Raw genomic sequence first — 27,689 nt, forward strand, 5'->3', positions numbered from 1 at the left:
ACATCAGTTTGTATATCATGACAGGAGCTGGAATAATCTATTGCAATTGCTCTCTGAACTCCCAGGATAAAGAGGCTCATAATGTGTCTGAGATTGTTTACCTCTGGGTAACAGTACAGATTAGAGAGAGTAAATTTGCCTGATGAATTAATTTAAAGGAGCTGTTGCTTGCCAGTTGGTTTAAGGTACAGGAAAAGGGAGTCAAATTAAGATATGTCAGTGATTTTTTAGATATGCATAGCTTTTCTTCATATTTCCATAAAAAAACATTTAGCCCAGCTGGGGACCCACACCTACTCCCCACTTTTGGTTGTGTTGGAAGAACAATTTCGAGAATTCAAACACAGAAAACTTACAAACAGTGAATATGCTAAACAGGACAAAATCATACCTGCTGATGCAATTTTTTTTTTTTTTGGAAAAACTACAGAACAATACAGAAAACAACCAAACCCTGATAACACATCAAGTAAAATAGACGAAAAAAAGTACTTAACAAACCAAGGCACTACCAGAGAGGATGCTGGCCTAAGAAGAGACATACCGCTTATCCCCTGCATTGCCAGCCACCATGTCCTTATTACCCTGCAGCTGCCCCATCATGTCATTCAGTGAAGGTCTGGAGCTGGTTGTCTCTTGGTCCCCAGTTATTGAAGACAACCAGCAGTTGACTGGTTTTATGTATTTACTTATTTATGAAAAGGAGAGACTGTATGTGCAGGGTCTTACTGAATTCAGGATTGGGGTTCCTGCTCTGACATGAGAAAGAAACAAAGCCTCTTACCTCTCAGGCAAATGTCAAAGTACTAGACCTACCCTTCATATCTTGGGTCTGCAGGTGCACAGCAGCACTGGAAGAAAGCTTTGCCAGCATGGTAACCCTGGTCTCGCCCTTAAATCCCTTCCTTGCAAAACCCCTGCTCCTCAGTGCAATTGTGCTCCCTGCTGCAGAGCCTCCACCCCATGCCATTACATGCTCTGCTTCCACCTCCCCCCCTTGTCTCTGTCTGCCCTGTTCTTCTCACGCTTTCCATGGCCTTTGTCATTAGTCCAGCTATGCTTCTGGGGCTTGCTGTCCAAACAGCACTCCCTCCTATCCTTCTCCCCGAGGTTTACTGTTCACTCCTGATTTTTGCCTGCATGCTTCCCACCACACCTCTCTTCTGCACATCCCTGACACTCGGCTAATCATGGCAACCTCCACAAAAAAAGGACAGAGAGAAGGATCTCTCTGAGCCCCATTATTCCACCAGGTTGCCATGTCAGACTACAGGATCTCAGAAGCCAAACCAGGTGATTTTGCCCTGAACAGATTAAGACAGTTTACAGGATCCCTTGCATTGGCTGATCTGAGGAGAAGCAGTGACAGTGGTCATAAGAACTTCAAAAGAGGCTAGCCTGTAAAAATTGTCACATGATGCAATTCTTAGTACTGGTCTAGCAGAAGTCCATAACACAAAGACTTATTGAGCATTATTAATGTCTTTCATTTAAAAGATTTGTTTAAAGAAAACAATCCACATAAACCAAGGTCCCAGAGGACTTTTTGAACAAGTAGCTCTGAATGTACTGTTAAACTGACACATGTTGAAAGGACCCTGCAATTTACACATGAAATGGGATGTTTGGAGGAAGATGTTTGTGGACGTTTCGTTCCCTAAGCGTGCTAACAAGCTTTTCTCCTTGTCTTACAGAACACTGTTAAAAAATATGCCAAAATAGTTCTGTTGTTCAGGTTTAAGCTACCCATATTCCCAATGGAGACAGAAGAATGGCATCTCCAATGGGGATAGGAGATGGTGCAGAATGGCACAGTTTATTAAACATAATTTTATTGTGCTCTAAGACAGGAAATACTGTGTTGAAACAAATGATTCAATAGAAGAGCTTCCTGTTCTCCTCTCAGCTTTTTCAATCCACTGCCATGAACCTATGTTGTCAGTTCCAGTATTTATACCAATGGAATCTGTGTCCTTACCTTGTCTTTACAGTCTCAACATTAGCATGAATTCTTCTCAGTCACACATGTGGGCTGTGAGAACTCCCAGGGCAAGAACTGCTCCTAGTTGTGAAAGCTGGATACAGAATTATTTCAGCTGAAAAATAAATGGATTGACATAGTCCCAGTAATGGATTCCCATACAAAAACCTAAGAATTTTCACTTTCAGCTATAGATGGTTTATTCAAATTTCCTATTCCATAGTAAGTGAACACAGACATTTTGCCAACGTTACCACCAGTGCTGGACGCTCAGGCACAGGAATGGAACAAAAGAAAGACTGAACTTGAAAACTTAGCCATTCTGAAAAAAGGATCTTCCCAGAAAACAACATCTGGTTACCCTTGTGCTTCTTTTGGCACTGTATGTTGTGAGTGGCAGCATGACAAAGAATGTTCTCTTTATTCAGCTTCTGTTTATGTCTCCTCTTCCTCTACAGTGCAGTTGCTTCATGTGGTTTCACTAGTACTTAGCTGCAGCCTGTGGGAGATCAAGCTCTGATATCTGGTCCCACTCCTTCGGAACTCTGCTCCCAACACACATAATTCCTCTTTTGCATATACCCTGGACTTAATTTGGAAAACAGACTTGCATTACTCCATCCTGTGTTGTGGCCTTGGAGAGTGAGCCTGTGCTGCTGGGAAAGCTGCCATGAGTGCAGTCAGGGCTCCTGTGTCACTCATCACATACACACACACAGATGCCCCTCTGTCCTCTTTTGCACTGGTAAACAGTTCTCCACCCTGCAGCCTTCAGAGAGGAGGTACAACGAGCAGCTTTTCTGCCTTTTGAATTTGTTACTCAGAGGAGTTCTGGCCAAACAAAAGATCCAGCGACAGGTTTTTCTGTTCTTCTTCAGAATGAACTAGCCGGTAGCCCAGTAAGTCCATCGCGTCCTTGCATGCATTTTGTACTTTTTCTATTTTCTGGAAGGGAAGGGTCTTCCTCCAGGCCTCGGATATGCTCAGCGCATCTCTGGATCCAATCTCAAAGGCATTTCCTCCTTGCCCCTTCCCATGGGTAATGTTGTGCACCCATTTCTGAAGTTCTGGTGTGAAATGGAGTTCTGCAAACCTGTACATCTGAGCAGCCTTTGCTAGTGGATCTCTGACAATGTCTTCATAACGAACCAGCAGGTAACGGTCTTTCAGGAAGCTGGGAATAGCCTGCCTGCCTGCCTTGTAAATCTCAACATGGCTTTTGCAGATTTCTTGCATAGCATTGTAGGGTCCCATTTCTCCCTTCATCTTCTGGGACCCCAGAACAATGTCACTGTCACGTTTCAGGTCTACCACTGTATTCTCTCGGGACCTGAACACAGCTCGAGGATCTCGGACCAAGTGAATGACTTTGAGGTTCAGGGATGGATCAGTGAAAAGGGAGTAGAGGACTTTCAGGTCAAAGAACCGAACCTCCTTGATGGCAATGTGGCTGTAGGTTTTACAGGCTTCCTCCACCTTACTGAATGGGTACTTGCCACAGACTGTCCTGCAATTTCCTGCAGTGATTATGTCATTGCGACTGAACAAGTCGCAGGCAGGGGGGGAACACAAGGCTCGGCTTGTCTCCCACTGAAATAAATCAGACTTTTTCTTCTGGGTAGACATGTAGACATCAAACACAGACATGTCACACAGAAAGACTGACCTGACTAGGTCCCGCACTGCCATCTGTAAGACTTTGGCACTGTTCTGGTACATAGCAACCCACACATGCCATGCAGGCTCCATCAGGTAGAAGACACTGGGGTGCTGGCTGAAGATCTGTCCAGTGAAGGAAGATCCTGACCGCCAGGAGGAGAGAATGAGGATGTGGACTGGAGAAGGCTTTTCTTCCATGGGGGCATTGCTGCAGGTTAGGAAGTGGATCAGGAAGGACAGAACTGCCAGACTCAGGAGTACTTGCACCCATCTAGATTTCATCATGGTTGCAATGGACCTGCAGAGACAGACAGAGGAAGATCAGCATCACAGGGTCATGAAGAAGGCACTTGTGGTGAGTTATGCTCCTACCAATCCCACTGCAGGCTCAGGGTTTTGGAAAGCTGCCACACTACCATGACACTGTGAAAACCACAACACAAGATATCCTTCCACAGCCAGATCACATAGAGGGAGAGAGAGACAGGCCTCCAGGGCAAGCTGGAGGCCAGCCTGCACAGGGCAGTGCTGGAGCCCAGCTCCTGACAGCTTGCTGCGTACAACATTTGTGTACAGCCCACCATTGCACTGAGCTCAGGCAGCCATGCCCATGCAGACCAGCTTCCTCCCTACTAAAGTAGCAGAGGTCTGAGGTGTGCCCTAGCAGGCCACAAGGCAGACACTGCTTTCCCCCGACATGTGCTCACTACCTTGTCTTCTGGGTCCATTACAATGTGTGAATGTTCCCAGTCAGAATTTCTTTAACCTCCTCCTTATGCCCTGCCTCAATTTCCCTTTGCATTGAAGCCTTCAGAGTAATTTCCATGGAGGTGGGGAGGTAAGGAACTGCGGAACTGCCTCCTCCCATGACTTCAGTTACTGTAGCACTGATACTTATATTTCCAGGTGTAGTCATTGCTGATAACCAACTAGAAATCATAGTCATCTCTCCCTCTAGCATATATATGCATAATTTTTCTTGTTTATCTTATCTACCTGCTACGCACTCTCTCTGATATTTGAGTTCATAGGGCAGCAGTTACCATTTCCCAGAGACAGGACAATAATGAGTTTTATCCATTGGACTGGGTATTGCCAATATGTGCTACCACAACTTGAATATTATTTCAGTAATGCCTTGCAAGGATGAGGCTGTGCATTTAGTGAAGGACCACGTACTTCTTGTCTCCCGGACAAGAAGCCCACTGATTTTTTTTGGTTGTACAAATGCCCTGTAGAGTTCAGTTCTGACAAGAAGCTGATTTGGATTGACATTTGGACCAAGCCTAGTAACAGCTGCTAACAAAGACCATTGTAAAAGTAAGTCATATATTAGCTTCTTCCGTGCAAATAAATACAATAGTGTTTACCAAAAGTCCTGGCTTCCAAATTAACTTCGATGATATCACTTCCACCTGGCACCATTAACATCTTTATTCTAACTCCCAGCAAAGTTCCTGGACTGCAGCCAGGCAATCTTAATTCAGAAAAACACGTTGAGCGGGCATGAACACTGGCCTTAAGACACCCAGGCAGATATAAAGCCACAGAAATCATTACTTCTCTGAAAATCTACCTCTGAATAGTCTGAGTAAAAAAGAATGGGTTTGGTTTTGTTGGGAAGCAAGGGTATGCTTTTACGTTCAGTAAAACCAGGGTAGGACAGCTGGATGTTGTAGATTTCACAAAGCATGCCGACCACCCATGTGACTGCTGTTGCTGTTTGCCTGAGGAACAGCCTCATGTGAGGCAACAGACTCAACAGGGAATTTCTTCATGCATACAAGCAGCAGTAATGATTTGTGCCCTGACCAGTCTGCCCCAAAGGGAGAGGAGAAAAACTGAAACAAGCTGTGAGTGTCTGGTGATGTGGAATAGAGGAGCAGTAAAGAGAGGTAGAAGTTCTATCAGACATTTCCTAATATGAAAGAAATACTAATTGAATGCACTTATTTTTCACCGCAACATCTCTTGCTCATGGCAGCTGGGATGGTTCTAAACTAAAGTCTTAAGGTTAACCACATTTTTTTTTCCCCTACAGCAAACATCCAGAGTCACAAGCAGAGTGAATCGGTTCACTTCTCATTGCAAAAGTGAAATATGAAAGCCCTCACAGAGCTGCAGAGCAAATAGCCACAAATGACTGAGAAAAGCTCAACTGCAGTACAAAAAAGGCACACTGTTACTGTCAGCTGGCAGCAAGACGAGCAAGGATTTAACCGAGAGCAGAACAAAAAGGAAGAATCATAATGTGCCAAGGATGAAGAACAGAAACTACTGAAAAAGACAAAATCTGGTGTCATCATGTTAGGTCTTTCTATAGTACATGCAAGAGAGGACAAAGAACTGGAATCTGCCTGCATTGTGCAACTAATAAAAACAAACAACCCCCCCTAACAAACAAACAAAACAGAGTTGTAAGCTTTTGTATTTCACTTATGTGTCAGGTTTTAGGTACCGGGAGGTCTGCAGGGGTGGCCTCTGTGAGGAGTCCAGAAGGTGTCCCACGCTAGATAAGAGCCAGCTCCAGCTGGCTCAAAAAGGGACCCACCACTGGCCAGAACTGAGCCAATGAGCGATGCTGGTTGCACCTCTGTGAGAGCACAATTAAGAAGGGGGGGAAAAAACAAAAACAACAACAACAACAAAAAACCCTGCTGCACAACAGCAGCTGGGAGAGAGGAGTGAGAAAATGTAGAGAGAAACAATCGTGCAGACACCCAAGTCAGTGCAGCAGGAGGGCAGGAGGTACTCCAGGTGCTGGGGCAGAAATTCCCCAGCAGCCTGTGGAGAAGCCCATGGTGGAGCAGGCTGTCCCCCTGCAGCCCACAGGATACCACGGCAGAGCAGATCTCCACACTGCAGCCCGTGGAGAGGAGTCCACAAAGGAGCACGTGATCTGGCGGGAGCTGCTGCATGTGGAGGACCCATATTGGGGCAGTTCCTGAAGAGCTGCTGCCTGTGGGAAGCCCGCGCAGGATCAATTCAGGAAGGACGGCATCCCATGGGAGGGACCGCACATGGAGCAGGGGCAGAGAGTGACCATGAAGGAGCAGTGGAGGTGAAGCATTATGGACTGACTGCAGCCCCCATTCCCCTGCGCCAATCGAGGGGAGGAGGTAGAAGAGGGTGGACAGGAGGGAAGGTGTTTTTAGTTTGCATTTAGTTTTTCACTGCTCTAGTCTGTTAGTAATAGGTAAGAAATTACTTTAATCTCCCTATATTGAATCTGTTTTGCCCATGACAGTAATTGGTGAGTGATCTCCCTGTCCTTATCTCAACCCTCGAGCCATTTTTCATCATATTTTCTCCCTCAGTTCCTTTGAGGAGTGGAAGTGAGAGAGTAGTGTGGTGGAGTTTCGCTAGCCATCCATGTGAAACTACCACAGCTTTTATGGAAACACACAGAGACCTTGGGAAAGCTTGATCCTAGCAAGGAGCAAGAGTTAGAGAAAACAGCAAGCAGCCCCAGGGACACATACCCACCAAATACACTGTGAGTATGGGTGGCATGTCTCCAAATTACAGGGTTGGTGCACCTGTGCATGTCTGAGGGAGGTGACAGTACAGCGCAATATACTTCACATCATGCAGACTGTGGCTTGGCGCTCTACCATACAAGTACGGGGGAGCTCTCCAGACATGCACTGGTGTAGCAAAGAGTATTGGGTGCCCAGAAAGCCCCTGACATGGGTCTTTGGTGGCAGTGATGCTTGCTCATTGTTTCATCATATCCATCCTCAGTTGGCCTGGTTAGCTTCTGCAGAGTTAGAAGCAGCATTTGCCGATTCAGAGAACACATGGCATGAGTGAAACTAGTGGGAAATATGGAGAAGACAGTCTGGAGAAGCAGGAAATACCCTCTAAGCCAGACCAACAGCTTCTGTCTGCGCAAGGAAACATATAGCACTTTAATGACAGCCGTATGTCTATAGCACTTTTCGAAAATTATCCCCCGTTCAGGCTGGTGAGCACAAGCAGAAAATACAATCCTGGGCACCAGAATATCCACAGCAGCTACCAAGAAATAGTTGAAAAATCTCACCTTAACATGTCCTCTTGAAGCACCACCAGACCTGCTTCAAGCAAGGCTTCCCTCCTGCACGTACACCGCTGTGGTATGTACTCCTCCAGGCAGCCTTACAAACACTTGTGCATTCACGTACAGGCACTTAGCCTTTCACACCAGGATCTCTTATACACTAACGTACTCACCTCTTACCTGTATCTGTGCTTGCACCTTCTTGTACCTTTTATTTATGTCCTAGCTCTGACTACCGTGCCCGCCTACTTTGACCTGCTTTAAATTAGAAAACTCCACCCTCCACTAGCGGCAAGGCATGAGAATGGCAGTTTCTTGAAGGGGCACAAATGACCAAACACTACTAGTAAGTGAGAAAGGCCAGGAAATTCACAAAGGCAACTGAGAATTGATTTTGTTGAGACCCTTTGCAGGCCCTGAAAGAGCCTGCTGTTCTTAAAAAGAGGAAGGAGGATGTCTGTGGAGTGTCAGAATGAAAGATGAACAGCAAACCTTGTTGCAGGGAGGACTGTCTTGCCCACCAGGAGCGCTGGTAGGGCGTATTTGCCTACTAATGCTCTGTCTGTGTGCCACGTTGCTAGTGGATGCAGCGTCTCATGCAGCCTTATAGACTCCTTTCTGCCTGTGCTCTGCTTGAGTTACTCTGAGGGCTGAAAATTGTCTGAATAGAGAAGCTGTGGGAGGATCAGCAGGACTTGTCCTATTAATGATTCACTGCCAGAACTGCTTCACTGATTCACTGCTGTGACAGACAAGGTGGTGAAGAAGAGCAGAATTGGACTCAAGAGAAACGCGTGGTATTCTGCAACTATGAAGAGACAGTCCCTTTGGGTTAGTCCTATTCTAAGTGTCATCATTTCTGTCACACCTTCTGGTGAGGTGTTGACCTCCTGATGCCATCCTATGTCCCAGGGGATCTCACCGTGCTGCTTTTAGGACTAGTAAAGTGTAAGAGACAGCAAAAGCAAAAAATCTGGGCCCTTCCAGCAGGAGGGACACCCTGAAAGGGGAAGGTCATGTTCCCTTTGACTTGCTGCATTACAAACACAGATGGTCAAGCCCTGCTAACCCTGGGTTGGGAAACAAGGTGAGGAGCTGGCAGTGGTCCAGGTAGAGCCCTGTGGAGAGAACTAAGCGGTGTTCTGTGCAGCCTGGATTTCAGTTATGTGTTCCTATGCCCTCCACGGACACCGCCTGTAGGATTGATTTATCTCTATGTCAGTAAGAGTTACAAAGCTGGTTTGTATGGTCACACCACTGAATAGCTCTTCCTGAAGCCTAATTTCTCCCTGCCAACACTTGCATGAACAAAGATATATGGAAATCCCGTTCCACCTGTATATCGTTTGCCCAGGACATGCTGGTCCTTTGGCACCAGTATTCAGGCTTTGTGACAGCCACTGAGCGCTGCCATACAGTCCTCTAGTCACAGGGTTCCACAGACTTTTCCAGTTGCACAGATCCCAAGTACGAGCTGCTTGGCTGAACTTTCCAGATGGCAGCTTCTGTGTCATGAGCAGTTTTACAGAGGGGAAAAACGTACTCCTCTTTGGAGATATGGCTTGGGAAGGCACACTGTTCTAGCACACTGCCCCCCAAGAGACCTGCACATTGTGGAAAGTGAAGCAGGAATCCTCTGGCTCTTGAACAATGGACATGCCTCTCCCTGTATGTCTGACTGATAAGCTTTAAGTGACAGATGAAGCAAAGCAGAAGCATGTGGCAGTAGTCACCATGTGCTTGATGGCAATTAGCCCCGTGCCACTTGGCCTTGAACGCCTTCCTTGCGCCTCACGCAATGGCCGACCAGATTTCTGTTTTTTACCCTGTTCCTTGATTAAAAGTGTTTTCTAAGGACTCAGAGACTAGTGAGCCCTGTGAGCCATTTCATGTTCCCTGAAGAAGAGAGCAATGCACAGTGTACATGCACACACAGGCACAACCGACCCAGGGCAGCAGCAATGGGAAGAGACTGAGGAGTAATGTCAAAGGCATGATCTGGCATATTACAACTGTATTTGGTAATACCATCATTTTGTATCAGGAGAGACAATGAGCCATATCTCCCTATTCACAGTCTTTATTGCAATACAGCTTTCACATGCCCTGTAGAACACAATTTGTCTTATACCATGTTGAGATCTAAAGCAGCTCATGGGAATGCTGCTGGAGTCTCTGTCTCCTTCCACCAATTGCAAAAGGAATCATTGTGACTAAATCAGAGGAGGAATATTAACCCTGGAGCTGTGTGTCACACACCTGTGTAACACACAAGGAGACTCAGACTGACAAAGGCCTTCATACATTCTGTACCTTTCTCCCCTCTTCAATACAGGAATGCCTCTGTCTCAAGAGCCCTGTCCTTGAGAGCACCCTGCTTTAGAGACGTCAATGATTATTCACTGACAGGATTCTGGGAACAGATGAGAGGGGCATTCTCTTCTAAAATTTGAAGGGAAGTTTGCTCTCTTAGAACATCCTGTCTGGCTCAGATCACAACTTTGACCTTGGAGACGCATTTAGATTCTCAAACACAAGGTCTGATGCACAGGTACTTTTGTTTACCTTCCTGTTAGAAAGGCAGATTTATGATGCATGTGGTGAGATGACTCACATTTCTTGCATCCCTGAAGTATGAAATCAGGAGCCGATGTATGAATCTATGCAGTGATTACACACTAGTGAAAGAGATCTCCCTCTCAAAGCAGAGGGAGTTCAGGTGTTTCCTAGCTGGCACCATTAAGGCTGTAGAGGACAGACAAGGTTTAGGGATCTGCTAGACTGAGCATGATGGAAAGAGATCACCACTCACACAAGGACCATGCAAACCCTCCTATGCTGATCACTGTATTTTGAGTACTGCTGTATTTTAGTGTTTTGAAATGCACAAGGAAAGCCTTGCTCCTTGCAGAAGAGAAACTTGCAAGTAATTGTCAAGAAAAAAAAAAAAAAGACTACTTAAATTGTTTGTCGTTTTCATAGGGCTGAAGGGAGCAGAGCAGAGCAGAACTCTCTGGCTTTTTCAAAGAGCTCTATTTGGCAGGGATGCTTTATGCAGTCACTATGGTTGCTTTCGATTAACACACAAAGCCAATAGCTAGAAATTATGCACATGTGGAAAATACACTATAGATACACTGGGTAACTGAATTTCCATCTGAAAACCTTTACATGTGTGGAAACAAAACCTGAGCTTACGCATAGGAATAGGTTAAAATATTCTTCTTCAGAAGAAGAAACTATTTTTTCCACTTTCACTGTAGGAAAGGAGTCAAAAAGAAAAATGAAACACTGGAGCACAGAATACTTTAGCAACAACAACAACAAAATCTTGAGTCTCCCTGCACAAAACAAAATGGTAAGATGATAAAAATATCTTTTTCACAAAAATCAAGCAGCAATAGTAGGAATTAATACCTCTGCTAAATATAGTGTTTATATATCGCTGTGGAGTTGGTACAACTTTCCAGATTAAAGAGATATATGCATATACTATTTCATATTTTGGTCATTGACATGGGCAATAGGTCAGAGTGCACTCTCAGGAAGTTTACAGACAATACCAAAGAGAGGGACGACTTCCCCTCTGTTAGGGGAGACTGAATTTGGAATACTGGGTTCAGGAAAAGACAGACAGTGATGTAGTGGAGTGAGCCCAGAAAAGGCCACAGAAGTGGTTGGGGCAGGCGCACAAGATGCATAAGAGCCTGGGAGGGTGGAATCTGTTCAGCTGGAACAAGACAACAGGAAGATGTTATTGCTGTTTGACACTGCCTAACAGGAGGGCACAAAGAGGCTGGAGACAGCTCTCAGAAGTGTGTAGGCAGAAGATGAGAGTCTCAGTATGAGGAGAAAGTTTTTCACAATAAGGGTAGTCAAGCCCTGGAACAGGAAACCAGATAGGCTGTAGGAACTCCATTATGGAAGACAAAAATTCATCTGGACAAGGCCCTGAACAACCTGCTGTATTTAACTCTCCTGTAAATAGGGGGTCGGACCATAAATTTCCAGAGGTTCCTTTAAACCAAAATTACTCTGTGATTTTGTGATTTCAAACGGAAGTGGCAAGACTTGAAGGAAATAGCTCTTGCCTCAGAGATGAATCCAAATAGGTGGACAGCTGAACTACTCAAGAAAGGAGCAAAACCCTGTGCAAAAATGTATGCAGACTTCAAGATTCCAGCATGCAAAGCGAAGACAAGCAGGCTATAGATGCAGCCATTAAGAGCTAGAGGTGATGTGTGGTAGGTAGCAGGAAAGTCATACTGAAACATATTGACCCTTCAGGCAACAGAACATAGTTTTGAGTTGAACCATTCTGCCCTAGTTCTACAGCTATAAAGAAAATTGAACAAATGTATGTTGCTACTGAGGATGTAATGGTTTGGAACTACAGAAAACATTCAGGTAGATCACAAACCGTTAGCAAGTATCATGAAATCACCACTGCTGAGTGTTTCCAGACTATAGAGTTGAAGATGTTGTAACTTTCTTAGACTCTTCACTGTCATCCACAGGCTAGTATTTGTGCTCCTCATTTCTCCTGATCTTTGTTTCTCTCTTTATTATTTAAACTGATTCAATCTGAGTTCATGTGATTGCAGGTTACTTTCTATGACTCTTCTACGAGATAATGACTGCTTGCCAAACCAATTTCTGGTGTTGCTTCTTATTACCTCAACAACTAATTCAGTGACCAAATCTCCCACTCACATCAAGAAAAAAATATTCATTATTATTATTATTATTATCATCAATATCATTATTAATAATATTGGTTTTCCAGTCTCTAGCTGAGAAGCTAGAAGTCTTTTATAATCACACAGTCTTTCACTGTATTTATTATTCTAATACCATGGAGATCTGTGTATGTAATCACACAGGGGCAATAAGACCCCTTCTGTAATGCCTTCTTTTAATTCCTCTACAAAGATATTTTGAGACAAGCAGTTGTGTTTTACATTACCAGCATTACTTGTGATATGACTTTCACTTGTTCTTCTACCCTTCATAAACAATGCATTCCTTGAATATATATGCTCCATTCATGAGTGCTAATCTGTGGCAGTTTATAAGTCTCCCCCACTTTATGACAAGTACCAGGAGTTGTCTCTCCTCTATTTTATTGCCTTTTTTTTTTTTCCTTAGTAAATAAACATCATGGCCATATTTGTGTTACATTACTCCGTTTCCTGTATAGACTGCCATGTCTCCACTATCACCTACCTTTGAGTTACTTGAGCTAGCATTACTATTTTCTCCTTACTCTTAACTTATCTTTTAACTGATTTTATTTTTGTTTATCTGCTTTTTAATTTTCTTGTGTAATGACATAAAAAGTTATCCTACCAGGCTTGGACAGATAAGACAGTTCTGCCCTAGTCCTGCCTGTTCAATAGCAGGAAATAGAGATCAGTAACCCAGGAAGAACCTTACTAGACCATGTTTCCACATTTTACAAAATACTGCAGTGGCAAGACTCATATATTGACTTCACTGTACTATAGCACTCAAATATCTAAAGGGGAGGAGGAATGGGAAAACAGGAGAGGAAGAATGAAGCTTATGTAAATAAGGTCATAAGAATGAGGTCACATAATACTTTACCACCAACTCACAGAAAAGACACAGCAAGAAAAAAAAATATTAAGCTGTTGGATTCATTTCACTGGTCATCTTATGCCTTTTTTTTAATGTATATGGACTATCTAAAACCAGAAATCAGCACATGCACTGTAACTTGGAGTAGAACAGCTAGTCTAGAGTTGAGAGGAACAACAGCAAAAAGTACAGCTGAGGCATGCCTAGTTCACAAAAGAGTGCAGAAAAGTCTGTGCTAGCAGCAGCTACTTTGTAAAATCATAGAACCATTTAGGTTGGAAAAGACCCATAAGATCATCAAGTCCAACCAGCACCTAACACTACCAAGTCTACAACTAAACCATGTCCCTAAGTGCCACATCCACACATCCCTTAAATACCTCCAGGGATGGTGACTCCACCACCTCCCTGGGCAGCCTGTTCCAATGCCCAACATCTCTTTCCATGAAGAAATTCTTTTTGACATCCAATCTAAACCTCCTCTGGCACAACTGGAGGCTAATTCCTTGTGTCCTATCACTTGTCATCAGAGAAAAGAGACCAACATCCACCTCGCAACAACCTCCTTTCAGGTAGTTGTAGACAGCAATGAGTTCTCCGCTCAGCCTCTTCTCCTCAGCCTCCTCTTTTCCAGACTAAACAGCCTCAGTTCCCTCAGCCACTCCTCATAAGTCTTGTTTTCCAGTCCCTTCACCAGTTTCATTGCTCTTCTCTGAATGTGTTCCAGCAACTCAGTATCATTCTTGTAGCAAAGGGCACAAAATTGAACTTCTAGTTGACTTCTATCAGGCATTCATGAAATAAGTGGTTCAGATGCGTTGACAGCACCTGTTTGCTCTGGTGAGGCTACAGGGGACAGTGACTCAAGAAGCCTGTACAGCCTGGACAAATGAGGTTACGTGCCAACCCTCATGCACAAACAAGCTTCACAAGACCACCTTCCCCCAGGGATCCTGTTCCCCATCCCCCTCCCAAGTGATGCTCAAGTCTCACCCGAGCTCCCCAGCAGGCTGCACCGTGGTTTGCCAGGGCCTCCCTGCTGCCTCCATGCAACTGCCCAGGGCAGACCCCTCTGGATGCAGGCATACATGGTGTCTGCATGCTGGTGGATGGCAGGTTGGTCCAGGCAGGCTCTCATAGCCAAGGGCCATAGGCCTATGGTGGGAGGCACTGAGTGACTGTTCCAGACAGCAGTCCCATGCAGGGGCAGTCAGGGCTACTGGAGGAGACAGTGAGTGAGGTGAGGGCCAGGGCCTGGGCTGCATCCACACTCTTAAGGCACCTGGAAGAGCTGATGGCTTCACTGCTGGAAGGTGTGATTGAGCCCAACCCACCTGAAGTGCCACAGTTTGCTTTGCTGGGCTGGGCTGGGCTCTGCTGCCAGACTCTTTGGAAGCTGAGGATGAGAACATTTCATTTCATTTCTTCATCTGCCCAAGAGCTGAGAAGTTCTTTCCTTTTCCAAGAAAAGCACTAGGTCGTCTTACTGCCTAGGTCTCTGTTTGAGGTCACCTTCCTCCTAAACATGACCAGCCCAGACAGTGCAGAAAAGAGCAGAAGCACATTGTAAGCCTGACCCAGGAAATAAAGCTCATGCTCACCAGCTAAGACAGGGAGTATGGCTATGCATTAGCCATAAAAGCACTGGGAGGATTCTACCAAAGCACTGCCAATCTTGTCTGGGTATCTGAGGAAGAGAAGCTTGAGATATTTGTTTTAGTTTTCTCCTTGGTCTCACTGCTGAAGGGGCCTTCATTGGCACAAAGAACCTCCAGATGCCAGCTTAGGCTTGTTTGTATGGCTGGCAGAGTGCTATGAGCTACACCCACATCGTGAAGCAAAGCATCTGTGATTGTGATGCCTGGAGAATGATTCCATCGTATTTGTGTTTTAATGTTAGTTTGCTATCACAACAGGGAAAACTTAGGTGTGGTCAAAAGGCAGTGGTATGTTTGCAAAAGATGGCAATAGAGGAAGTGGCCTTGACAGATCTAAGTGTCTTGAGATTTGTAAGGTATTTATATGTGTATGTCTCTGGCTGCTGGTCAAATGACGTTGGGCTTAGAGGAAACAGAACATTGTTAATCACTGTAGATTATTTGCATGTTAACAGAAATCTCTGGAGGGTCTCTTAAGGGAAAGGTGTCCATGAAGGGAGAGGGATTTGAAAGGAGCAGCTTTCTCTGAAAAATGAGACCTATTCATTAGTAATAACAGCATAACTGCAGCAACAATAAGCTGTGAAGTCCACCTGGCCCAACAGACCCCTTGCACATTATCCTATTAATCATTTATCAATCTTTGTCTTAAACAGCTCAGGTTATTTGGTTTTATTTTGAGGTCTAAAGGCCCCAAATCTCCTAAGTGTCATGTAATTAACTCACAGCCCCAGCATGATTCTCTTTTTGTTCTAGGATTGCTTTGTTTGAAAGGAAAGGATGAAGCCTGGACATTCAGCTGATGTGTATCTTTTCATATAGTATTTTCCTCAAAAAGACACCTTCCCTCTAATGGAGTACTGGTACCCAGATTTTGTCCTGGACAGGACAGGAGAAGGCAATCAGATGTCCACAGAGCCTGGCATGAGGTCTGGGAGCACACAATGCAGAGCTAGCTCACTTTTCCCATGGAAGGGGAGGCAGGATCAACCTGTGGGTCTCACAGGTGAACAGAGCTGGAGGTGACAGCATGAGGCATTCTGCATATCGCTGCTCTGTGAAGAGAAATGTCTCCCCAGGACCCTGACTACAGCAGCCAGTATGTTGGACATTACCTTCTTGTGACTGCACAGGCACTGCCCCCTCTTTCCATGGACCAAGCAGGCACCTGGCCACCAGTTCCTTCTTACTTTATGGGACTTACGCACTCAGTCATCAGCAATCTGGGCAAGGTGGCACATCACACACACAACGCAAGCATTTCACAGTGGTACCACCCTCCCCTTCACTGCTGTGGCAGGAAACACTCAGCTACCTCAGCCTTGAACAGCTAGGAATTGGCACCTGGTACTGCCTACACACCAGCACCCACTGCTCTGCTGGCAGGGAGCCATAGGGGCCAACCCACAGTGGCAGGCAGGACTGGCTGTGAGGAGGGGTCCAGCCACTGCAGGGAGCCTCTGGTGTCACTGGGATGGGGTGGCTGGCTCCAGCCTGTGCCAGGCTTGCTGGGCCCATCCTGCCCTGACTATCTGCTGAGCACAATTGAGGTGCAAAGGGCTCTTCTTGTGCCCCTGCTGATGGCTGGGCAGGCCCCAGCCAGACAGCTGTAGGGACAGAGGTGAGCATGGGGTACCACCAGCCAAGCAAGGGTGACCCAGCCAGCAGCCTGGACCTGACCTGGTACAGTAGGAGCACACCATGGGGCCTGCCATCTCAGAACATTTATTAATAAAAAAAAAGTCAAAATAACTTACTCCCTTTGTTGCACAAAGGGCTTGGTATAAAGAGCTCTGACCTCCTAAGTTAAGACAGGTGAGAGGTGGGTGAGTGTCTCTTGTCCTCTGAGACCATGACCATCTCCTGCCCCAGAGTGGGAGTGCAGGCAGCACGGGAGCTACTGGCCACACAGGGCCGTAAGCTGCGGGTCCTGGTGCAGGATCAGCCACATGTCCCTGCCTGCAGCTTGTTCATGGGCAGCACGGACCACTGTGGGGTGCAGATACTGAGTATACGGAGACCACAGACACCAGATGCCAGAGGGTGTGGGAGCTGCAGTGGAAGAGAGAGAAGTGTCTGCTTCTTTCCATGGTGCTTAGGGGGTCTGTGAAGCAAAAAAAAAAAAAAAAAAAAAAAAAAAAAGTGAAGCAGCAGGACAGCAGCTGCCTACAGGCAGGGGGTTGTGGGGCTGACTGGACACAGCCCTGCCTGCTGCCTCACACAAGATCTAGCCAGGCAGAGGCAGGAGGCTGGCTGTGGCTACTTGTCACACTCCAAATCCTGGGCCCCCTCAGCACCCTGGTAGTGCATCTCGCAGAACTCCTGGATGCGACTGCAGGCCTCCAAGATCATCTCCTCAGGTACAGTGATCACCACACGGAAGAAATTTGGGTACTCAAAGCACTGAAATGATAAAGGATAAAACTGGCAGATTATCTGGGATAACGCTGGTGTCTCAGAGCCCTGCCTTGGGGCCACATGTTGTGTCATAACAAATGAAAATGGTCAGTGTAGGACACTGACTGAGGACAGTAAGGCCAGGCTCTTGCTCCCTTAGACTGGTTGTTCCATTTCAAATAGGTCTCCCAGCTCCATCTGGGAAACTTCTCAGTGCAGACATAATGCTGTAGTGGTCACAGACCAAAGGACTGCATGGACTGTGTAAGACCTAGGGAATGATCTGGAAGGAGCTAGGGATGCCTCCCTCCTCCTCAAAATCTTAGGGAAGGCTAGGGCTGGAGAATGTCTGGGGCCTGTCTGGATTCAGTGTAGAAAGTGGAGTAGGAAGGAGATAGGCAGAGGGACAGACTACAGGCTGAGAATTATGCCCTGTGCCTACAGGCTTGGGAGACTATAAATGGGGCATACAAAGGAAGATAGGTGGGAGCAGTCCTGAGTCTCTGAGGGAGTGGCTTCAGCAAGGAGGTATGGGGGTACATTTGTTCCAGGGATACAGCTCTGCCAACATCAGAAATACAGAGCAAATTTGGAGCTGCAAAGATCCTGAGAGCTTGACCAAGGGCTGTTAGTAAGCCAGATATCTCTAGTCCCCATCCTTACACACTGCACTTAGAGCATGACAGACCATGGACATTGCATACAGAATTTACAAACTGTCCCCAGAACTTAGGGTTGCAGTTTGCTATTTGCTTCTATCCCTGTGCTTAGGCCCCACACATCCATGGGACTCTCAATGTCAGACTTACTGAGGCCGGCAGGCAGAACACAGACTGCTCCGAGATGAGCCGCTCAGTGAACTCCACATCATTTTCAAACTCAGGGAAATGCTCCATCTCAATTTCAACCTGCAGCAGAGGGATGGAATGTGGCAACCAAAAGCACCAAAACTATCTGCAGTGTCCCCTGCTTACCCACATTGCCCAACAGTTTCCCAGCCAAGTGCAGCTGCAGGCCCTCAGGGATTTTTGCTCATTATTTGGGCTGACTGGAATGCAAGACACAAACTAATATATATAAGTGAAAACTGGGGATTTTTTAAGAAGCAAAGTAAAAGTAAAACAAACTGCCCTAAGCTGGAATTTCTGTTAAGGGCAGCTTTAGTCAAAAGCTGAGTAACACAGGTACAGGAACCCATTAGCAATGAGAAGGGATAAATCCAGATAAGAAAGAAGTGTGAGAAAAGTCTATCCGATATCTATTAGAAATTTTGTCATCCAAGAAATCTGTAAGGTAAGAAAGAGATAGAAGACAAATTAATGAGTTTTAAGATTAAAAAAATGTAATGTCTGGAATGCTAAGAAGAAAGGAAATGTTCAATAACTATTTCTGTATTAGGAAAGAAGGAGGCTGTCCCCTTATCAAATAAGGACAGTGAGATCCTGTCCTTTTGTTTTTAAACCAGAGATAATTGTAGACATCTCATTAAGATATTCTAAATTAAAAAACAGTTGAGAAATAATTTGCATGCAGAAGTTCTGGAAGAGCCAGTGGAAGAAAAATTTTACTAGGTGATTTCTTTTGGAATAAGTGTTCAAATACTGCAGGAGTACTAGAGGCATGGATGAGTCTTAGAACTATGCCTCTACACAAACATCATAAAAAGAATGACCTGTGTAGCTCTGGGTAAGGTTGGAAACAAGGTCTACTGATAAAGATTTTTCTATTGAACTTGGGTGAGACTGACATTGCAGTATTTTCCACTTCTGGATCCACTTTTTTTTTTATTTTTAAAGCTGTGGAAAAAAACAAAACATTGTGAGACCAAAAAAAGATTAAAATGTGCTAAACCTGAGACTTAAGTATTTAAGTCGAGCTTGTTGAGATGAGAAAGGAATTTTCACTACACCATAAAGAGTTAAAAAAAAAACTAACATACATGAAAAGGCGGAAGAAGAGGCAACAGCATAGGCAGAAGATAGCCATGTGGGAGGAAGGTTACACCTTTAACAGCAGGTATGATAACCTGATTTGTGATATAGAGGCTTTTCATTGGCAGCTGGCTTCAAATCCAGATAAAAACAACATTGTTTTGCAACGTACAACTCACTGAGTGCTCCACAGGTACAAGCAGGTTAAATGTACCAGCCTCTACTGTGTGAGAAATAAACAATATACGGTAGCCTTCTAAAATGACCAAGGGATGGTTCCACTGTTCTGGGCAATGTGAAGATGCATGGTAGTGGGGACCTGGTGCTAAGCACTACTCTGAAGCCATTGACAGCTACAGCAGAGAGACCTAGGGTGACCAATGATGGTCAGAAAATGACATTTCACTCTCCTCACTTACCATGAGGTACATGGCTCCAGCAGGCCGGACAGGCTGCAGGCCTGGGATAGCTGATAGGGCAGCATAACAAAGGTCAGCATTGGACTGAAAAGCAGAAAGAAGAAAGTTCAAGAACAGGAGAAATTCCAGGAGGCTGATCAGCAAATAGAAGCCAAGCTCTGGATCAGGACTATAAACAGGTTTGCCCACTGCAAATAAAGGGGCAAGGAATGCAAACAACATGGGTGATCATGGCCTTGAGTACACTGAGCTGAGCTCCGCAAGTCAGGGCTGAATGCCTTACCGCTCAGGTCACAGCTCTAGCTGCAGGGCTGGGCTTCCTGAAACTTGTCATAGCCAATATTCCTGCCATGAGGATAGGCTAGAAAGATATTGATTTCCCCCACCCCAAACAACAGATGAACAAACTGATGTCCTGTGACAGCCTGTTTACCTTGAGGATGCTGAGGGTGTTGTGGTAGAACTCAGGGGGCGTCTGGTGCAAGATACGCTCCAGTGCTCCTTGGACAATTGTACATGGTCCTAGGATCCTCTGACTCAGTCTAAGAAGGCCATCCCTGATCTGAAAGAAACATGGTGATATTTGCAACTCAGAGTGTGCTTTTTTGAAGAAAAGAGACAGTTCCAAGGCCTGTTGTCTGCATTTCTACAGCTGTTAATGTTGCTCTCTTCAGTAAGCATATAGAGTACTTAAGAGTATTTGCTTGATTACATTATGGGTATCTACAGACTATTTACAGTGTCATTCTCTGGTCCCCAGTTGGGAATTGTAATGCCAGCAGAAACATCCTTCTGATCTTCCTGATCAGACTCAAAACATGCTTGAATATAGCTAATATTCTTGCTAAATAGAGACAGAGCTGCTCCAAAAGCCACTTTGCATGTCCATTAGGTTTTGGTCCACAATCCACACTTTTGAAGCCAGTTAGGAAAAAACAACATTAGCTCTTCTGCTCACTCAGTTGCTGCTCTCTTCTCTCTCTTCCCATGACGAAAGCCCTCTAGGTGTGAAGGGTCACTGCAGTACGTGGTTGCTCTTGTAACACAGATGAAGCAACAGATAACACACTGGCTACAATGCATGGTGCTTTGGTCCCACTTTTAAGGGAAAAGTGATTAGAGCACACAGACCCCACATACTGGATAAACCATGCAATGCTATCAGTACACAGTGGAGCTGTTTGAGAGAATGCAGCAGAAACAAGACAGGTAAAAGGCAATATATGGGAGCAGGTGGACTAAGGAATGGACATGAGCAGCCAGCATGTGCAGAAAAACAAGTGAGCAACCCACATGAAAGCAAAAGAGGATTACATGCCTATATCAGTCAAAGCCCTGGTGATTCACACACTGAATACACTGCAAGTCTGTTGCCATGACAGTGACACTTGGAAGTTCTCACCTCATTACCGAAGATGTCTCTCCTGTCATGGATTAGGATCCAGCCCATCCGCCAGCCAGGGACAAGCCATCGCTTTGCCAAGCCACCACAGGACAAGATGGGCACATTGGTGCTGAGAGTTGCAATGGGTTCATATTTGCAGTCAGTAAACACCTGTGACAGGAGGCTTTGTTAGGGTTGTTCCCATCTCTCATTGGGAAAACTGGGGCTTGTGCACAAGGCACAACAAGAAAGGAGGTGGTAAAGTGATAGGAAATGATGGTGAAAGCTCCCAGCTTCAAGGGTATGAAGACAATAAGTGCATTCACATGGGAGTGAGATATATGGAAAGAGAAAAAGGAGCTGGACAAGAGAGGTACTCTCAGAACTGCACTTTACAGGACTGGGAGCTCCAGGTGTGGACTCACGCACAGTACAGGGAAGTGAAGCTGTTGCTCACCTCCTGAGAGCTCACTGCCCCGGGCTGAAGGGAAAGTGCATCAGAAAGGACAGGTAGCATAGGGATGCAAAGGACTGCAATAGACACTCACCATGTCTCCATAGATTTCATCAGCAAGGATGGGAACACACTGTCTTGATGCCACTGTGGGAGAGAGGGCATTCAGCCTGGTCATCCTGCATCCTCCATAAGAGGAGACTTGCCCTTTCCTACAGGGCCTGGCAGGGCTCCCTCAGAGCCCTTAGTACCAGGGCAGCAGGTCCCTATCTTCCTCCTACAGCAAGGAGTTCACTTGGAGAGCCTTGTCCTGGCTGAGCCTACTTCTGCTCTAACCTGCAGGTGTAGGTAGTACAGCCCCCTGCACTGACAGGCCAGTGCTCAGGAGCTGTAATGCTCCCTGTGATCACACTCTTGTGGAGCAAGAGTGGGGAAATGAGCAGTCCAAGTCACACAGGGCATTTGAGAAAGACCAAGACACACACTCTACATGTTCTTGCCCACATAAGGCGAACCCTTCACACTGAGCAAGCCCTGCTTCATGGTCTGCAGTCAGTCATGAGGAAAGAGGCAACCCCCAGGACCACAGCACTGCTTCCCTACAGTGCTGTCACATAGCAGGGCAACCACCACAGCCCTGCAGAAACAGTGATCAAGGCACAGGCACTGTGGGCAGACACTAGACTGCATTCATACTCCAGCTACATGCAAGCAGTCTTACCTGCCAGGATCTTCTGGAGGTGGCTCTTGCTGAACACAGAACCACAGGGGTTTGATGGGTTGTTCACAATCAGGCAAGCTGTTTTCTCATCCACCAGGGACTCCAAGTGCTTCAAATCAATTTCCCAGGACTTCTCTGGCTAATGAAGGAAAGAAAAAGGGAAGCACAGTAGAAGAATCATACATGCTACACAGAGGTGCAACAAGGTACCCAGGGGTGCTCAGTTCATCTTTAGCCACTTCCCAGTCAGAGACAAGGTTATTCTTTTGTTTCACTTCCCAAGCAGAGACAGTGTTTTTATTTATTTATTTATTTTAAAAAGGAGAGGCAGAGGTGTCACAGCTGCCCTTTCCAGACCTGTCCCCACTTACCAAGAGGTTGTAAAGTTTAACTTCAATTCCCATAGATAGTGCCAGAGTCTTGTAGAGGGAGAAGCCAGGCCGTGGCACCAGGATGTTCTGGCCTGGGTTAGCCAGCACTGCCAAGGCAAGCTCTATCGCCTGGCTGCAGCCACTTGTTAAGATGACGTCCTGCAAACAGCACACAGGAGTGAGTGGAAAGCACAGACACTCTGAGGATTTCCAGCCACACAGGAGTGCCCAGGCTCTGCCAGGGGAGAGCTTCTCAACCAAAAAGACTAGTGTGGAGCCTGACTGAAGGCAGGGAACCTCCAACAACTGGAGAGCTCAGCCTCCTCCAAAGAGAAGTGTCCAGGGCAAGGGATGGGAGCAGCAGGCCAGCGTAGGACAAGGCCATGAGGTACCCTTCTGTCCCACATTTGGGCAGGGGAGGGACAAAGCTGGGGCAGGGTCCCCATGCTGCATGGGCTAGACACAGACAGCAGCACCCTGCCTGCACTGCAGTGGGAATTCCTCAACTGTGCACCAGTACCTGGGCCTCCAGTGGTGCCTCTGGACAGTTGTAATATGCAGCCACTGCTTCCCGGCAGGACTGGTAGCCTGAGGAGAGAAGAACAAAACATGGCAGGCAGGCTTTTACAGAACATTTCAGTTTTCTTGCCAGGAAAAGGCTCATAGCTGCCTGTCTAGCCAGGGCAAGCCCATTTGTTAGTGACATTGTCCCAAGGTGGCAGAGACCATCCTGCCTCAGGCCAGGTGCAATGCAGCCCCATGTCTGGGCCAGGTGTGTCAAACGCAAGAAAGTCTCTTGAAACTCTCAAACATGGAACTCTCTGGAGCTGGGTAGAATGTAGTTAGGGAGCTGCTACGCCCCAGCAGAAAGCCAAATGCTGTTACATGACCTTCACCGTTCGGTGGTGGCACACGGGCAGCCCTCCCTGTACCAGGTCCCTCACTGTCACCACGTGGAGGGCGTCCTGTGAGGCAGGAGTGATCTATGCTCTGTACATGCTGTTTGCATTAAGTGCAAACAAGGCTCATGTTCTCTGCGAAGGCAACGAATGCAAAGGGAGTCCTGGTCAGGGCATACCAGAAGCAAATTGGCTGCAGTCCATGGCAGGGAGACACAGTCCTTTGGCCTTCTGGATTCCTGAAACCCTGCCTGCTCAAATGGCATGGGGAACAAACACAGCTCTTGTGAGGCACTGGACCTTCTTGGTGTTTCAGGGAAAGCACTTATATGATGCCCTCTCAAACAGATCGTGCAGGAAAGGGCACTAATGGCATCTTGGGGGATATATGTTTGTGTGCTCCTGGGACTACTGGTGAGAGCAGCTGCAGGGTGCTACTGTGGACATCTATAGGCTCTACATACTTGCTATAGGGTAGGACCTCACATGTACCTTCATCCCACTCTCATAGGAGTAGCTGTCAACTTACCAACAGATGGAGCATAGCCATTGTAACGTCCTGAGTCCAAAACCTCTTTCACAGCCCGCGTGACCTCATCATTTGTGGGAAGATTTCCAAAGACCGTCGGGTCTCCTTTTCAAAGATTGAAAAATAGTAAAAAATCAATGGGGAAAAAAGTTCTCACTGGTCTGTGGCAGGCACAGAGCTGTGTGGTAACCTTCCATATCCCTGTGTGGTTCCACAAGCTTTGTGCTTCAGAGTCCTGCAATCTGCTAGCCCTGCAATCTGCTAGCCCCCATAGCCCACCCCACTGCTCAGAGTCTTCAGCAATAGCACTGTGCTCACCTAAAGACAAGGAAATCATAGCTTTCTTTGGGTTGGGCTCCACCTTCATGCTGTCTACAATGGCTCGGACAGGATTGAAAGTCTTCTTTGACATTTCAGAAGCCCTGACAGCCCATCTTGGCTTCCGGCCCTTCACCTTCCCCAGTGACATGCTGTTTCCATTGGTCTTGAGATGAACATCCAGCAGAGGGGCATGACCTCCAGGGCCGTTCACTTGGATCAGGTACGAGTCCATCCTGAAAACTGTCAGTGGTAGATGGATTTCCTTAACTTAGTTAACATATGCCAGACAAAAGCTCTGCCTACCTGGGAGAGTGCCCATGACTCTCCAAAAGCAAAACTTCTGAAAGCTGCAGAACTTACCTACTACCTATGGACAAATCAGTCACCAACAGCAAGTAGAGCTGTTCTCAGGGCCAGGATGGAGTGAAACTGAACATGTAAACGAGTACAATGGAGTGGGAAAGACAAAGGCAGCACTCTGGAGTAGCCACACCACTTCTTTGCATGGATGCACTTGCTGTGCTGTGGAGGAGCAGCCCTCGCTAAATCCATCAGCTAGGAGCTAGCAGCACATTGCAGTCATTTTGTGGCTTCAGATTCAGTGTTCCACTGACAGGAGGGCCAGCTGTTGTGTTGTGACCCCCCAGGCCAGACCTCAAGCGGTAACTACAAGGATCAGCCCACTCAGTGTGTGTGTGTGTGTGTGTGTGTCACATCCAGAATGTTCCTTCAGTACACAGACTGTTAATATCAAACTTTAGATATCAGAAAGGTAGCTCTGATCCCATGTTATCAGGATACACTTGGCAGTGATAAGGTATTAGCTACAGACAGTTGTCTCTGTCAGCAGAGCAACAGGGAGCAACAGTCCAGTCCAACGACTCCAGATTAAAGGGCTGTGCTTAGAAAATGGAGCAAGACTGGTAGGGCCAAGAGGGAAATCTGGGTAGCAACGCCGTACTAGGCAAAGGGCCTGTAGCCCTGCCTGAGGCTCGGTAACAAGCAAGCTACAGCAGAGGAACAGCTGCCTTCTAGACCTCAAAAAGTATGCATGAAAGTGGCTTACACACCTGAGCATGTATACCCAAAGCACAAGCCAGTCCCAGCCAGCAAATTCCTTACTTAAGAACTGGAGCTGACTCCAGAGTTTCTACCTCCAGAAGGTTAGAGAGAATGCATGCAGATACCTCTAGAGCCACCAAGCCCTTTCTCACTGACACCAGCACAGTGTCTCCTAATCTTGCCATCAGCAGCTCACGCTCTGTCTCTGTACTGCTCTATTTCTCTGCTCCACTGAAAGACAGTTCACTGAACTGTAGCCCTTTCCTGATGGCAGTTACTTAGCCCATGCACTGTTAGATGCCATGCTCTCAGATACTCAGGGCGCAACAGACAAGGGATCTGACTACCCTGTCCTTGCTGCAGACACTGAGCTGGAGGGATTATATTATTAGCTGGTTCTGGCAACATTTGCCACCTGAACAAATATCTCATTGCTTCAGTGAGGTTTGAACCTAGACATGCCCCATACTGCTACAGTTACTCTACCAGCAGTGCTTCCTTAACTTATTTAAAGTGACTGAGATTATCGTAAGGGGGTGGTGGTGGCAAAGGAAGACTTCAGGTCCCTGCTATTAACACCTTCTGGGTCTCCTTTGCACCAAAAGAAAGGTAGAGGAAGAACTACACAGCAGGGCTGCACAAAAACTGAGCAGAGAAATGAGCAATATATCTCATTTCAACATTAGGGCTGAGTCCCAGTGCACGGTGCAAAACCCAGCAGAGTCACACCATGGTTCTTATGTGAATGGGAACTGCATATGCAGGCAGAACGGATGCCTTCAGCGTAGGCAGGGAGGGAAAAACCCACTACTCCCCCTGAAAGAAGCAAGATACCAGATAGTACTTTACCTGCTACAGCACAGACAGGGAGGCACCAACAAGCTTAGAGGTCCAGTCCCTTTTCATCCAAGACAAATCCTCTCGAGAAGAAATCCCAGCAAATTCTTGCTCATGAAATAAGCCCCCAAACTGGGCGTTGGGTCAGAAGCCGCTAGCCATTGGCTCACAGAGAGGGCTGCTCTCTCCACCCAAAAATGCCCTCTCCTCCCCACTGTAACTTCATTCATTTCAAACACCTGAAACATGCCTGCACATTAACTCTTTCTGGGGGTAGCCTACAGAGGGACACAATTTTGCTTCCTGGAGGCCCTGGGCCACCACTCATCTGCATCACTTCCCTCTGTCCTCAAAGGGGAAGAATCCCACAAAGCAGACCCCAGTATTCCAAGCCCTAGCATCTTGTAATGAACCAAGAGAGAAGTGTTGGACCCTGAAGCCTCCAGACAGAATTACTATGTCCTGCTCACCTCAAAGGCCCTGGACTCCCAGTGCACCAGCTGAGAAAGTACAGTTTGTGGCATCACTTACACACAGGGAACATCTTTGTCCATAGGCTGAAAGGAGGCAGGCCTTTCCATAGCAGGCATTTGGGAGGCACCAGGAGCTGAAAAGTTAAAGGAAGCTCAAGTTGCTTTTGTTGTTGTTGTTGTTTGGTTTTGTTATTGTTGCAAGGCCCAAACAAACTCTTCATGAGGGCAGATAACAAATATGATGCAATTCATTCTCCACTGATAGTACTGCAAAGCACAGATGACACCATTCCCAGAAGGCCCTTTTTTCCTAAGAGATGTAAAATCTGTGCTTTCCTGTCCTTTGCCTGCTACATGCTTGGGGTAAGTAAGAGGCATCTGCACCCTCCCTGTCTTCCAAGGGCTGCTCCCTGCCACCCTGGCAGCAAATGGCTGGAGATCAAAAAGTTGGTCAGGGGCAAGAGGCATCCTGCTAATCCCCTGGCAAATGGATTGCTGACACCATTGCAGAGGCCAGCGGTCACTGTGATTTTGTCTGTTCATACTCTGCTCCTGTGTGGGAGGAGAGATGACCACCTGCATCCAGCACATGCCCACTGCTCCACCAGCAATAAGGCTGCACCTTCCCAGGTGTTAACAGTGTGTGTGCTCTCTAGCCCAGCCCTGGGGCTGGGTGATGCTGCTGGGGAGTCATGACCTGCTGTTGGCCACAATGCTGCAATGGGGGTGATGGGGCCAGGGATTCCGGTGCTGGAGACAAGCTAGGAGATGGTGGGTTGCAGCCAGTGGGTCTGGGCAGAGACCCCAGTCCCAGGCTGGCTGGCAGGCCTCCCACAGTAGCTATGCTGGGGGCTTTGGCCGTGGAATAGTGCCTTTCAAAAACATTTGACAGAGAAATGTCTTGTGTGGAAGCTGGCTGGATTCTCTTCTGTCAAGAGCCTCACAGTTCT

General features: G+C 46.6%; 2 protein-coding genes across 3 annotated transcripts; both read right to left on the minus strand.

Moving 5' to 3' along the window:
• Positions 1–1,493: 1,493 nt before the first annotated feature.
• On the minus strand, positions 1,494–14,517 carry LOC121076597 (carbohydrate sulfotransferase 4-like). 2 transcript variants are annotated; one of them, XM_040571063.1, is made up of 2 exons: positions 14,277–14,517; positions 1,494–3,938 (listed from the first exon to the last, which is right to left on the minus strand). In XM_040571063.1, exons 1-2 carry the CDS (start codon positions 14,432–14,434, stop codon positions 2,798–2,800), a joined length of 1,299 nt encoding a protein of 432 aa, XP_040426997.1. In that variant the 5' UTR covers positions 14,435–14,517; the 3' UTR covers positions 1,494–2,797. The 2 variants fall into 2 exon arrangements, with proteins under 2 accessions (XP_040426997.1, XP_040426998.1); XM_040571064.1 differs by lacking the exon at positions 14,277–14,517 and adding an exon at positions 7,686–7,929 and having other exon boundaries at positions 1,495–3,938.
• A 367-nt stretch (positions 14,518–14,884) lies between these two features.
• On the minus strand, positions 14,885–26,409 carry TAT (tyrosine aminotransferase). The gene is made up of 12 exons (XM_040571072.1): positions 26,279–26,409; positions 24,365–24,607; positions 24,047–24,151; positions 23,139–23,206; positions 22,619–22,777; positions 22,248–22,386; positions 21,621–21,673; positions 21,091–21,243; positions 20,122–20,250; positions 19,689–19,772; positions 18,148–18,246; positions 14,885–17,344 (listed from the first exon to the last, which is right to left on the minus strand). The coding sequence occupies exons 2-12, from the start codon at positions 24,597–24,599 to the stop codon at positions 17,201–17,203; spliced, it is 1,368 nt and encodes a 455-aa protein (XP_040427006.1). The 5' UTR covers positions 24,600–24,607; positions 26,279–26,409; the 3' UTR covers positions 14,885–17,200.
• Between the last annotated feature and the right edge of the window lie 1,280 nt (positions 26,410–27,689).

This window comes from Cygnus olor, chromosome 12 (assembly GCF_009769625.2).
Source record: "Cygnus olor isolate bCygOlo1 chromosome 12, bCygOlo1.pri.v2, whole genome shotgun sequence".
NCBI lineage: Eukaryota > Metazoa > Chordata > Aves > Anseriformes > Anatidae > Cygnus > Cygnus olor.